Source organism: Aythya marila (assembly GCF_965140915.1).
Source record: "Aythya marila genome assembly, chromosome: 22".
NCBI lineage: Eukaryota > Metazoa > Chordata > Aves > Anseriformes > Anatidae > Aythya > Aythya marila.
This window is the reverse complement of record NC_139063.1, coordinates 3983262-3997161: the sequence shown is the minus strand read 5'-3', so window position 1 is coordinate 3997161 and position 13900 is coordinate 3983262. Positions and strand designations below refer to the sequence as shown.

At 52.6% G+C, this 13900-nt stretch overlaps 1 protein-coding gene and 1 long non-coding RNA gene across 3 annotated transcripts in view; one reads left to right on the top strand and one right to left on the bottom strand.

Annotated features, from left to right (window-relative positions):
- WDTC1 (WD and tetratricopeptide repeats 1) overlaps nucleotides 1-9829 on the bottom strand; it is a 25788-nt gene extending 15959 nt beyond the window's left edge. Inside the window, exons 1-3 of one of the 2 annotated variants that reach the window (XM_082777405.1) lie at nucleotides 9809-9829; nucleotides 2558-2690; nucleotides 286-369 (exon numbers count right to left, since the gene is read on the bottom strand). In XM_082777405.1, coding sequence (XP_082633531.1) covers nucleotides 286-369; nucleotides 2558-2650 — 177 coding nt within the window. In that variant the 5' untranslated portion in view covers nucleotides 2651-2690; nucleotides 9809-9829. Of the gene's footprint in view, nucleotides 1-285; nucleotides 370-2557; nucleotides 2691-8884; nucleotides 9216-9808 lie in introns of those variants that run through there. The other variant, XM_082777404.1, reaches the window with a different exon arrangement.
- On the top strand, nucleotides 7514-13900 carry LOC309886486. Its single transcript, XR_014318929.1, has 3 exons — nucleotides 7514-8189; nucleotides 10390-10455; nucleotides 12927-13900. It is a non-coding gene; the product is annotated as an uncharacterized lncRNA (long non-coding RNA).

The window sequence follows — 13900 nt, the reverse complement described above, 5'->3', positions numbered from 1 at the left end:
TAGGTTGTGTCAGACTGCAGTACAACAGCCCATTCTTTAGACAACACGTTACACTTCGGCTTTACAGCTGAGTATCTGGAGGAGTTGACAGCTGCCTTTTTCAGACAGCACTGTTAGGGTCAGTTGATGCACGCCCAAAGGCTCCAGCAGACAGTTTAGGGGGCTTAATAACCAGCACCTCTCTCCCATATAAAAGAGAGCTCCATACTCTCCAGCCCGCTGTACTTTCCACATCCAGCTGTACAGCCAGTGGCTGTGTCTGCTGTTTGAGCACTGCCCACTCACCTGCAGTTCTGCTTCCAGGCCCAGGCGTCGAATGAACGGGTCGGTGACATGATAGTGTCGCTCAAAGCCCAGGGCGCCCCTCTCCTGCACGAAGCAAATAAACGTCACACTGACTACAGCAAACAAAACGCTCCTTGTTCCCTTTAAGAGAAGATTCATGAGCCATAAAAATCAAGCAGGGACCTTGCCAGATATTGGGGTGTCCATAGCATCAGGGACGTGTCCTGTAGAAGGAGGACATCACTCACAGCATCTCCAGCTGCTTACACAGTTTGCAGTCCTTGTCCTGGACTGCTCTGAAATATTTCTACCTAATTGATGGGCTCCAGCTGGGCAGCTAAGGCAAGGTTTGAGGAAGCCTACACCAAGACCAAGTTGACTGCTTTGTGCCAGAAACAGAAGATACAAAAGAGCTCGAGTACGCCCGCCTCAAACCCTTGGCAAGGATTTCAGAAACAACTGACTCCTCAGACTGCAGAATCTCTCCCGAAGCACCAAAGATGACTTTGAAACTTGAGTCAAGCGCTTGTAATCTCAGCATTCCCAGGTCATCCTCACCGTTCCCCGCATCTACCATCACCGTTGGGAAATGTAATGGGGAACACAACTGGACAGCATCCCCTAGAGATGGCTTATTTCATCAGAAACGGAGCAGGAGCGCGTGGCTGCAGCACCACAGCACAGCCTGTTCTACAGGGAAGGGAACAGCTGCCACAGAACTGCGTCAGTACAAATGAAGGTGAAGAAAAGCAGGACAGTTGTTTCCCCTGTGATCTCACAGAGTTCACAGATGCATCAGCAGATGGCTTCGATGAAAGAAGGCCAACTGCAGAGGCAGGCATGAAGGAAAGGGAAGGCAAGTCGTATTTTGAATGGAACATCAAATGTCCGAGGAGATCCCTTCCCAGCACCTGACCCAGCCCCAGCCCTGTCCCGTGATGTACCACGGTCAGGTGAAGACAGCTTGAGCCTCAGTCATCGCTATTTACAGAGGAGAACACTGATGTCAAAAGCTGTCACAGTGCTAGGAACGCACCAGGAGTCACAGAACAGCCCCAAAGAACAAGCACAGCATGCAGCCACTGCAGACCAATAGTGAACTGTGAACTCCATGTGCTAGCAGATATTTGAGAACAAAATGGAGACAGGTATAAGGAAAAGAAAAACAAAACAAAAAACCCCCTGGCTATTATAGAAACTTCCATTACAAACTTCAAACCTCTTGACTTATCTCCATGGATAGTGTTCCCAGAACACTCCCAGGTCCAGCACAAGGTGCTGCAGTTATAATTTCTTGCTCCTGCAGCCTCAGTAGCTTTGTGAGGTCAGTGCAGCAGGATATTGCTTCTCCTGCAAGGAACTGTCAGACTTAGCAACCTTCCCAAGGTCACGGATGAAAGCCTAACAGAACAGACAGCGTGAAAAAGTCCCAGGCTAGCGCTCCAACCACAGACCCATCCCTTCCTTGTTAAGGCAGCAAAATAAATCTTTGCACATGGATTAAATTACAAGCTTACACAAGGTTCGGTACCAAACTGCACGGTGAACTGTGGCATCCCAGCTCCTAGTTCCTTATTCGGGCCCCTAACAGGCCACTTCTGTGAATTCTGATTACCAACAAAGCTGCAAATGATTTAAGGCCTCCCAGTCCAAGCAGTAATTGTCTATTGTGTCTGCTGGAGCTAGTCCTTTCACGTTAAGAGATATTTCACTAAGGCAGCCATCAGATGACTGATCTGACCACAGAAGTTTCTCCCTACACAAAGGAAGCAAACACATCACTCTTTAAAGAAAAAAGAGACGGCAAAAAAAGACAGAGACACAGAGAGAGATCATTAGCCTCACTACAGTCAGAAAATACCTTTGATGGCAAGATCACACAAAAAGAACACAAAGAAGTCGGCAAAAAAAACTCGTGGGGGAAGCTAGCTAAGGGTCCTTTATGTTGCCCAAACACAAGCAGTCAGATTTCTCTCTTCAGCGGTGTACTGTAAAGGAACAGAGCTGCCAACGTGGAACCAGTCTGGTGCGTTCCTGCTAGGGAGAAGGATTGTGTTCTCGTTACGCCATGCTTCGCCCCAGCTCCTCATTAAGGACAACGCTAGGTCCTGTGCGTTTGTTCTCTTCAGCTCCTTATGCAGCTGATCAACACGCAGGTGGCAGGATCTCTTCAGAAGCACAGGCAACACCACGAGTATTTCCCAGCCCCGCGTGAACGCTGCTTCTCCACCAGCTCCCCGCTCAACACGAGTGGATGTTTGGTAGCACGTACCTTGATCTGCCTGTGGATGATGTCTCTGGTAATGTTTGCTTTTGCCATCTTCTTGCAAGAAGCTATCGGAAGAGCCGCTGTGCATCCAAGCATGCCAACAGAGCCAAGATCCACACCAAGGGCATTTAATTACCTGCAGAACACGAGAGGGAGCAAACAGAGACAGGCAAACACGTTAGGACGTCCATACAAACGGGGAAGGATGACCCACCCCCAAATAGCAGTGGCCAGGAACTGAAGGATTCTCTACAAAGGCTCCTTGCAGAAACTCAAGGATGGGCAGGAGCAACCCAGGACTGAAGGACACCCAACTGAAGAGGTCACCGCCAGTTTGCAGACAAGTTCAAGAAGAGAGGAACTCCAGGACAACATCAGCCTCAAAAAGCCATGCAAAGAGACCCTGCAAGTCCGGGGTCAGGACGCAGCCTGTTCCACGGTTTCCACCTTTGTATGTGCAGCCTACTTATGTCCAATTTTGCTTTTCCCATTTCCCAAAACCAACAAGAATTATTACACCGTGAACCTATAAGGCAGTGATATTTTCGGCCACCTCTCCTCCCTTATTTACTACATTTGATTATTTTATTTTTTTTAATTAAAAAGTAAATTTACTGTATTTGGTCATAGCAACTATTATTATAATAAATAATCAATTTATTTAATTATTTTATTATATTAATTTATTAATACAATAAAATTAATTTCAATTAATTTATTATAATATGTGTTCCTTAGAAACCACAACAGCCAACCCTTAGGTGACACTCCCATCAGAACACCCCGTTACATTAGCAATAAAAAGGGGTGCCCTTTTCTAGTTGTATTTTAGAAGAAATTAGAGATTTCCGCATACTTATGGAGCTCCACATTGAATTCACTCCCCTAAATAACTGAAACCCTGTAAGATCAGCTACACTGCTAGAAAATCTTCCAGCTGCAGGGTTATTGTCACAACCCTGCTCCAGTCAGGCTACCTAGCAGAACACCAGCTCGTCTCTGCGAAATGATGTCATTCACCTCATTTCCATACCACAAACCTTGTGCTGTCCCATTTTGGTATTTCTATAGTTCTCTGAAAAAAAAAAACCAACTCGTATTTTAAACACCATTTTGTCCTACATAAGCCGAGAGTTTTAAATTCCCTTTAACGAGCAGTCGCGAGCAGAACAAGCCGAAATATTCCAACGAGTCCTCCTGAACGAGGAAATGCTGATTCACCCAAACGAGGACGTTTCACAGAAACGCAGCACCCAACAGCTCCGCTGAGTTTAGCCTGACAAACACTGCCCCTGCTGGTCCAGCCACCAGTTTGGGTCAAACGAGGGCTTTTTGGTCAATGCCACAGCTGACCCTACAAGTCTCGAGGCTCCTGCACCTCGGCGTGCCCCACTCCAGCTCCACCTGGCTTTGGGCAAAGCATCAGTGTGTGGGCATTTCCCCGTGGTTGGTACCAGGAGTCCACCTCTCTTCCCAGCTTGCAGGCTTGCCTCCAAGCGGAGGCTCTGAGCTCCTTCCTAGCTCAGCTGGCTCCTCCACGCGACCCTGGAGTGAATGCAGAAAGGACATTAAACCTACAGGTGGCAAGGAACGCCATGCAAACTGCAGATCAGTTGTGCAGCGGGCTCCTAGGCAGGATTTAGGGTGGTCATAGAAGCTCTCAATACAGCACAGAAAGGCAGAGCTGTTTGAGGAGCTCTGAAGATCTCCCTGCTGCAGCAAGCAGCCCTTATGGTTGTGCTCGAGCCCTGTTTTGTCCATGCTGAGGCCAAAACGGATGAAATTCCCTCAGCCTTGGGCACAAGGCAGCAGGAGGGGAGGACCCAGCACCGTGTGGCCACTTGCAGCCAGCACGTGGGACCAACTCCTCCCTGGTGTGAGCACTGGCAGCCACCTCACCCACACCACGTGTAATTTCCCCAGCAGACACATCCCAGTAAGACCACAGCCTCCACACACCTCCAGCTCACTGCAGAGGAAGAAGCTCGACCCGTTCCCCATCCGCTGGGGCAATTGGCTGAGCTCGTGCTGCACCCCATCGCCTGCTCAGCTGAAGGACACTGGATCAGAGCTCCTTGAGAATCCGCTGGCCTGAAACTGTCCTCGATCACCAGATCTGGTGTGCGTGTGCTTCTCCAGCGTGCCATCACGTCAGCACTTCAGCCAAGTTTCTTCTGCTGCAGAAGTAGCACCAGGAAAGCCAGCACGCATGCCCAAAAAGGGACTTTCGTGTTTTAAGCTTCCTAAATGTTATTACCCTCCTGTTAAGTACGAGTCGCCTCCCTCCCAGGCTTAATGGCAAGAGGCAGGGCTGTGAACGCATCTCCTCATCAATATTTCACGCCAGTTCCTGTCGTAGGATGACGAGGCTATCACATTTTGATACCTATCCTCTGCCTTTCCAGGCGAGCTTAGAGCTGGCATCGTTCTGCCTGCTGATGGAGACCAGGTCTGCAAGGGGACAGCAGCAAAGGGCTCTCCCTCCTTCCTTCCCTCCCTCCTGAGCACAGCCCCATCCTTCCACAAACCCACTGGGACACACGAATGTTTCCTCCACCTGTAGCTACAGCAGGGCAGAGACCTTTATCCCCCCCACGCAGGATCTGAATCCCTCATCTCCCTGCTCCAGACCAGCTTGGTTTTCTCTGGATCTCAGGAGGTCTCTCAGGGCTAAAACCAAACCAGAGCACAGCAGGCAGTCGCCTCCCAGCTGACAAACACCCAGTGCTCTTCTCAAGACCTCTGGAAGCGTTTCTGTCCCATCTCTTACCTCTAGTCGTGGCTAATTTCTGAACAGCTCCTTTTTATTCAACCCCGACCTGCCACGACAGCTCACCCAGTGCCCTGAAGCACACGCCTGGAGGAACGAATGTTGGTGGAAAGGCACAGACCTGCCACACTGCAATTTGCTTCTCAATAAGTTACTGCAAACCCACTGATAATGCCATAAATCTACTCTTTGACTGTACGAACAGGGTGTTCAGAAGAAAATACGAGCATCAGAATCCCCCTGCTCCTTAACACAGACTCAAATTCCCTTCCTCTCCAACAAAGCCTCTTCTGCCACGAAGCTGTACGCGTCCTGGAGCTCATTTCATGCCCATCTTCTGCAGGAGCACAGGAACACACCGCAGGTTGGTATCTCTGTGAGTGTTTTTGGGATTGCAGCTGTGCTGTGGAGCTTCCCAGCAGTAACTCGGAGGCGTTCGTGGCTGATCATCCTCCAGCAGGTCTCAGCAAGAGACCAACATCTTAACTCTAGCTCTGAACAGTTAAAGGTCAACAAAATCACCCATGAGATCAGTCCTTTGCTTGACAAAGTTGGGCGAACAAGGGTTTAAAACGAAACATTTGATGCAAAACTGACTTTAAAGGTCCCACTGCCAGCATCCAAGGCTGCACACCAGCACGTTGCTGAGATGCCAATGCAAACTTTCTAGTGTTTGACTATTAAAAAAAAAAAAAAAAAAAGACAGGCTTGGAAAAAAACAGTCAAATGGGTAAACATCAGTCTAAGGTGTCTCTCTTGCTGACACAGAGGTTTGAGTGAATGCTGTTACACGCTTAAAGGCCTCCCACAACACACATGTGCTTGGCCAAGGGGACTCGTGGAGCTTTTCTTGCAGTTTTTTGCTGCTCGACAGGTATTCAGCAATGAGAAACCACCGCTGCCAAGTCTTTGGCAAGCTTAAATGACCGTGGAATCACAGGCTAGGAATTAAGGAGTCCCAAACTCCCATTCCAGGCCAGACTTTTTCCATCAGGCCCAGCCGGTCACAGCCCCGGCCCCACACTCACCACAAATACCTCGTTCTTCACCACACCGTTGCGCACGTAGGTCAGCAGCCGGCGATTTAGTTAAAAACTGACCCCAATATAAAGCACGAAAACCCCTAAGGCTTGTAGGTCTCCTGGAAAGTAACCACGAGTAACTGGAGAAGAATAAGCAGGGCCTCCGACCCCTTCCAGTCACCAAATCCCTTCAGAGCCCTGTCCAAACGTCCCCCCAAAGGGGCATCGCTCTCTATAGGGCATCTTTTGGCAAAACCTCACTGCCGTACAAGTTCTGCTCGCTTTCCAAACATCCTTTCCTAACCACTTGTGCAGTTCCCTGGCCGTTCACTACACCAGCACAGCCAGCTCACAGAACGAGAGGATTACATCCCGCTTACGGAGCAATTTGGGATAAATCCACGCTGTTGGTACCAGCGATGACCACAGAAGCAGCTCCGCTTTGCCTACACCTAAGAGACCACCGAGAGCTTTTCTGCTCCTCTATTACACGACCACTGCAGCACGTTTCACCGCCAGCCTTCAGGAGCATCTCCACCAGCCCATCCCGGCACCAGCCCCTTCCCAAACCGCACCCTGAAGCCCGGACCCTGTCCCACCTGCGGTTAGCGCTGGTTCACTTCTCCGACCCTCCTGCAGCGCAAAGCTCCAGAGACAAATAAACCCCAAACTTTCGCAACGCTTGGCCTTTAAATCCGCAGTCAAAAATTAACAAGCCACAGCTTTCTGCAGGCTGCGCTCTCGAGACCTGCTAAGGTGCATTGGCACTGACGGAAACTGAAGGGTTTCCAGGGAGAGAACTCTTCCAAAGAGAGCTTTGGGGAGGGGGCGCTTCCAAGATTTTTGGCTTTTCCCCAGCCGGCTCTCCTAATTTTCCTGAAACACTCACTCGAAGTCTAGGAGCAAAGCGTTGACACCCGTAACGCGAACAACTCCATCCTTTTACTATCAAACGGTCCCAAAGCGGCCGGTGTTGGAGGGGTGTTCTTGTGCCTCAATATTTCCCCTGGCAGAGCCACCCACACGCCCCCACCCCACTCACACACACGGCGAGGCAGCGCCACGGCCGAGCACCCCGCAGAGCTGAGCTCCAAAGTCCAAAGCTCTGGCCTGCTGCCCTCCCAAAAAGCTCCAGCAACGCGGACAGCGGCCCCAAAGCAGCCGGGCCCCGCTCTCAGCTGAGCGACGCGACCCCAAACCCTTCGGATGCGCCCGCGTTTCTCAGTCCCTGAACTCAAGGTCATCGGAAAACAAAAAGCACCGGCTCACAGCCCGCGAGTCCTAGCGGGGAGGTGATTCATCCCGAGGGAAGATCCCTCTTACCCTCCCCTCCAGCATCTATAAACGCCTTCAGTTGTCCAAACACCACCAGGACCCAGCTCAATCCCTCGGCGGGCTTCTTTAGGCTCACACCTCACTTTCCCTGCCCCCTTTACCTTGACTTTCCAAGAGGCCACGGCTCAAACTCAAAGATACACGGCCGGATTTCTAACGAACCCAGGGAAACGAGAGGAAGAGACCTCGTTAGCGAAAAGGCGGCTCTGCTACAGCTGGAGGAGCTGCCAGGAGCAGCAGCAGCAGCAGCTCCCCAGGACAGACGGCCCCGCAAGCAGCACCAGGGGAAGGAGCCGCTTGCACCAGGACAGGCAGGACCTGAACCCATTGCAGGTGGGCAGCAGCAGGGGGGGCTTTGAGAAGCCCACCCCGCAGCGCTCCAGGCTCCATCCTGCAGCTGACGTGGTGGGGAGAAGGGGAAGGTGCGAGAGCTGCCCGGTGCCTGAGCCACTCGGCCCCAGGAAGGAGTTTAATGGGATCAGGGAGCCAAGGCCGGGCCCCTGCACAGGTAAGGGGCTGCAGGGTGCCCAGTGGGGTCGGGGAGAGTCCCATGGGAAGGGCTGGGGGGGGAGAGAGGGGCTGGGGGGGGCAGGGGGCAGAAGGGCTGGGGGTGCTGGTAGATAGTGGGGTGTCCAGGAGGGATAGGGAATATGGACTAGGGGGGGGCTGGGGGGGATCTGACAGGGAAGGGGGGGCACTGGGGGGGGAAACTGATAGGGGAGGAGGGCGTGGGGGGGGGAACTGATAAGGAAGGGGGGTATGGGGGGGGTACTGAGAGGGGAGGGGGGACAGGGGGGAATTATTGACAAGGAAAGGGGTACGGGGGGGGCACTGAGAGGGAAAGGAGGTAAAAGGGGGGGGGTCACTGATAGGAAAGGGGGTGTAAGGGGGGGTCACTAACAGGAAAGGGAGTAGAAGGGGGGGGTCACTGAGAGGAGAGGGGGTATAAGGGGGGGACTGATAAAGGAGAGGGTATGGGGGGGTCACTGAAAGAGGGTACAAGGGGGGGCACTGAGAGGAGAGGGGGTACAAGGGGGGGGATAACTGACGGGAAAGGGGGCACGGGGGGGTCACTGAGAGGGAAAGGGCTGCGGGGGGGAATGCAAAGGGCACGTTAAGGGGGGGGGGAGCTGACAGGGAAAGGGACACGGGGGGGGGGGCGTGTCACTGAGGGGGGTGGGGGGGGTCCCGTGGTCCCGTTACCTGTCAGGCCTCCCGGCGGCGGGCGCAGCGGGCAGCGGGAGTTGCGCGGCTCCATCCATGCGGGGGGGGCGACACCGGGAGGGGGCGACACTGAGGGGGGGGGGGGGGGCACACGGAAACGGGGCCGAGCGCGGAGAAAGGGGGGGGGGGGGGGAGAGAGAGAAGCCAAAAGGGCCCCCCCTTAAAGCGTCAGGGGCCGCGGCCCGGCTACGAGGAGGTCCCTTGGGAGCGGGGAGGGCCCCTCAGGAGCGGCCTCGGCCGTGCCCCCCCGCCCCGTGCCCCGGTGCCCCCCCTCCGCCTGTCCGGGGCTCAGCAGCACCCCCCCGCCGCCACAGCCGCCGCCGCCCGCCCTACGCATGCGCTACGCCAACTGCGCCACCACCCCCCCGGCACCAGCCACGGCTTCAGCCCCGCGCAAACGGCGCAAATCGCTTTCGAGAATACCTTCCCCTGCCCGTCCTGCCGAGGGACGCCGCCCCGTGATTGACAGCTCGCCCCCGAGCCAACGGGAAAAAGGGGAGAGGGCGCTTCGGGAGGGACCGGCCAATCGGCGAGGCGGGGGGGCGGGACGTGTGCCGCGCGAGGGCTGCTGGGAGTTGTAGTCCGCGGAGGGGGCTAGGCCTCGGGCCTCTCCTCACGCAGTCCCCTCAGGGGGCTCCCGGGGCCCGCGGCGGCCCTCGCGGCGTCCCCCGGCCTCCCCCCGCCGCCGCCCGCCTGCGGGCCGGGAGCCTCCGGGCTGTGCCTCGGTGGGCACGGCGGTAGCAAGGCCAAGGCCTGGGCTCCCCGTCAGCCTGAGAGTGCGTCCCAGTGGAAATCCTCACCCCCAGCCCGACCCCAGTGCCCCTTCCACAAGCAATTCCCACCCGTTGCGCCTCAGGCTCCCCCAGGCAGCACAAAGTTATTTTTCTTATGAGGAGAAATAACCTTGTGCAAAGAGCCAGGGGGCGGCAGTGTTCACAAAAAACCTTCCCTTCGGCCTTCCAGCTGCCATGGGACGCCCTGAGGTCCAACGCTGCTGGACACGGGGGAAGCAGCGCTCCCGACACCAGGAGGCTGTGAAATAAAATATTTCAGGAGTTAAACATTCATCCCTCTGTGACTCACATCCCCAGCTAAACGTCCTGAAGCCTATTAATAAACTTTAATGAATAAACTCTCGTTGAGAACTTCGTTTTACAGCTCCGAGATAAACCCGGCTGCTCAACAGAAGGAAATCGCTACTCCCCTATTCTGTGTTAACACAGCATAAAGCCTCTTAGCTCAGTTATCTGCGAGCTTGAGGAATTTCCCATATACCTCTCAATTTATAAAGAACAGATCAACCATTAGCTTTAACAATTTGTCTTCATCTCGTAACCCATTAATTTATTTAGCTGTGGTCAAAGTTTTTACAGGAGATAATTAATTGTTGCCTCTGAGTCTGTCCAGGCTCTTTTAATTAAACAAAAAATAATCGGTATCCATCACTACCATCTGTACAACAGGGTTTTATCTTTTTTTCTCAGATGCTGTCCTCATGGGGATCTGAAGCTCCACGCAAAAATCCGTCAGGCTTCAGATGCCCTTGACATGTAAGTTTTGCTTGCTGACAGCGAGGAAAGTGGGGCATGGAAGGCTTGATTTTTTTCAGAGCTGGTGATAGACATAACAGTGGCTGAAGTCAAGGAGAGCCTGGGTACTTACTCTGAATTGCAGATCCGCAGAGTTTAAGGAACTCGCTGTGGTCACAAAGGGAACTGGAAGCATGTTGGGGAATGTAAACATGGCTTTCTCATCCCAGCACCCGATGTTGTTCCATATAAACACCACCACGGTGAGCGTCCTCATGAAATAGGGTGGCTGGATTTTCAGTCTCAAGAAATAGACAGGGAGGAAGGAATAAAACTGCCTGAGAGTTGGACTTGGCCTGCTTATTACACGAGGGAAAATAATTTAAGTCAGACAGAAGGCATTACTTAATGCTGTCAATAAGTACACGTCTCCTGTCATCAATGTATGCTGCACATATGTATGCAAACACACACAAAAAATAGCGTAAAAAATGTAGAAAATTCATGATAAGGTTAAGTTTTCCACACTGTGACATAGTGAGGCAGTCACAGTGAACATGAACACAGGTTTATAGGTGTAGACCTTGCTCTATGAGAGAGAAGCATCACGGTTTGTCTTGCAGACATCAGATAAGGAGTGCTGGAGCTGGACCAGATATTTTTTTTTCAGGCAGAAATGGTTCAACTAAAGCAGCTGAAATAAAATTTAGTGGCATGCATTCTTTACTTTCCACTTAACTCTGTTGTTTATTGGAGCAGACCAGAGAAAAAGAAAATCATTTGACAGCCTGACCTGCATCCACTTTGCCCAGCCAATTGTGAGTTGGAAGCGGGGATGGGGGAACAGCAGCAAAGTATAAACCAAGAGGCAGTTGTGCCGAGTTCATCTTTTTCAAATAAATACACAGAGGATGAGAAAGAAACAGCTGTGTCCAATATAGAAATAGACTATACATGTATAAAAATACTCTTGTAGCCAGTGTGGATTGCAGCCAGTATGTACAGCAAGGTTTGCGTTCCTGGCTTCTTTGAGCAAATCTACAGAAAACGGTTCCCTTCTCTCGTGTGTCTGCCTGGGTTTGCCTCCCTGAGCAATGTAAAAGATGTTTACCTTTTGATGATTAATGTCCTCTGGAAAATATTCAGACGCTCTGGTCAAAGCCTTGCTGCAGATTCAATATGAGGGCTGAATTCTGCATGACTTGGATGCAAACACAGCTCTGGGCATTTGCTGGGTACTGCATTAGTGTGTGCTGGGTTGTGAAATAGCGTGCTTCTGTGGCCTGGAGGAGCCTGGGTCAGTGCAGGTGCCCAGCTACACGGCTGCTTGAAGGAAAGAGGTGCAAAGTATTTCCAGGGACACACTTGTCTTTCCAAGGAAGACAATTATGAAGTTAAATGCGGAGGAGCTGTATCCACAGTGTGTGATTTTGCTCTCCAGGATACAATAGGATAAGCTCTGGTGTATTATAACTTATGCAATTTGCTTGATTGGACATTTTTAAAGCTCCAGGTGCCCATTCACACAGTAGTTTTGCTCTCCCTTTGCAGGCCAAGCAGCTCAAGCCTCGTTACGCTCCCTCCCAGCGCGAGAGTGGTGCAATTTCCAAGACTCTCAAGCGGGCGTCTTGGCTGGGCCGTAAAAAGCTGCAGGTAAAGGGACTCCTCTCGTGGCATACGAGCTAGAAATTGCTGGAAAAAAAGCACCAAGGCAGCAGCCCGCAGGCCCTGATGGGGATATTTGCCATTATCAGAGCACTGCAGAGACGATTCATTAACTCCAGTACGCGGATTTAATTGAATGTCTCCAAGTCTTTGTGTCCCAATCAGGAGGAAGCTCTCTCCCTTTTGTCACGAATTTGCACCAACTTAAGTCATTTCCAGAGCACCAGCCTGTTCCATAGGTTGAAAGGCCTCTGTCCAGCCAGCGTTATTCAGCCAGGCGAGTGCAAGCACGCTCCCAAAGTAGCAAGAAGTTAATTTGATGCTGCATCCCCCACTGGCAAAGGTACAATGGGGAGATACGAGACGGTTCGTGCCAGCCCACCACGGCTGTTGATTGATCTAGGCGTGAGGAGGTGGACGAATCTGACCCAGTTATTTCAAGGGAACACTGTACTGTTTTTAGCTTCTCAGAACTGTTTCTGAAAGAAAACCAGAGCCAGTGTTTGCTCCTGAAGCGGCGTCTAGTTGCCTGCGTGTTCCCAGCACCAATCCTGCTGCAGCTGAGACACAAATTAGCTGCCATAGTCTAGGATCAGGCTTCTCACCCAGTTATGACTAAGCTCTTTCAAAAGGAGAAACATTCAGGATTTCTTGCTTAATTGGTAAAACAGATTAATTTGACTATTGAGAACATAACCAAGCGGAAGAGAGGAATTGACACACCTAGCTGGTTCCTGCTCAGGCTCGTGATTCACGTTAATTGATGGGTCACGTTTGTCGTTGATCATTTCCACCAGCAACACGGCGTGCTCCCTCTTCCCGCCCAGGTCTGCCAGAGGACGAACGTCGGCGTTTCCTGCAGCTTTCCCCAGGCACCATCACTGGTAGCTGATGCCGTTTTAAAAGAGGAACGTCACTGATTGAAACCAGCAAGTGAAACCTTCAATGTCTTGGGTTTTAGCTGCCATGTGCCTTGCCAAGAACCCACGTCTTTCTCACACCAAGTGCCCCCAAGGATCAGGGGCTGCATCTTTAACAAAAAGCTCCATTTCCCCTGACTTTCAGTTGTTAAATCAGTTCAAAACTCGCGCCAGCTTTGATGGCTCCAGTGACGCTCAGGAACAGCGCGGCAGAGCCAAGAAATCAGGCGCGTGGTGCTGAGCAACCGCCCCACACTACGCCTGGGGTTTTATTAGATCCTTATCAGATTTCCTGCAGTCTAGGATGAAGGGCACGGAGCTACCAGCAGGCGCGGATGGGGTTACAGCAGCCCGTCGGCCTGGAATAACAACCAGTACCCACCAGGCCCCTTCTAACCCCGCTGGAAGCTTTGCAAATCCCACAGCCCCGTTCCCCTCTCCCAACAGCAAACACGGAGGGGGCAGGAGGCTGCTCTGCTCTCCCAGTGCTCTGCTGTCCCCAGCCCTGCAGTGCCACCCCCCTGCACCCCTCCAGCAGCACGGCCTGGGCCCAGGTCCCTGTTCCCTCCCTTCCTTTGGCACCTTGCATTATGGCCCCTTTGCCTCCTGGTGCCCACCTCGCCCCTGTGTGTCCTTCCACGCATTTTCACCCCCCTCCACGAGCTCAGCCTACCTCCACGCACCTCCCTTTGGCGCTGCACCACCCCGCACCGCACCTACCTCCGAGGCTTGCACCCGTGCCCGCCTCATGCTTCTCCTCCGTGCACCCTTTTCAACCCAACCGCGCCCTGTGCCGCACTCCACCTCGCTTTTAGCACCCCCTCGTTTCCCTGCCCCACCCTTTGCGCTGCACCCCGCTTTGCCCCGCACCCCTTGCCCCC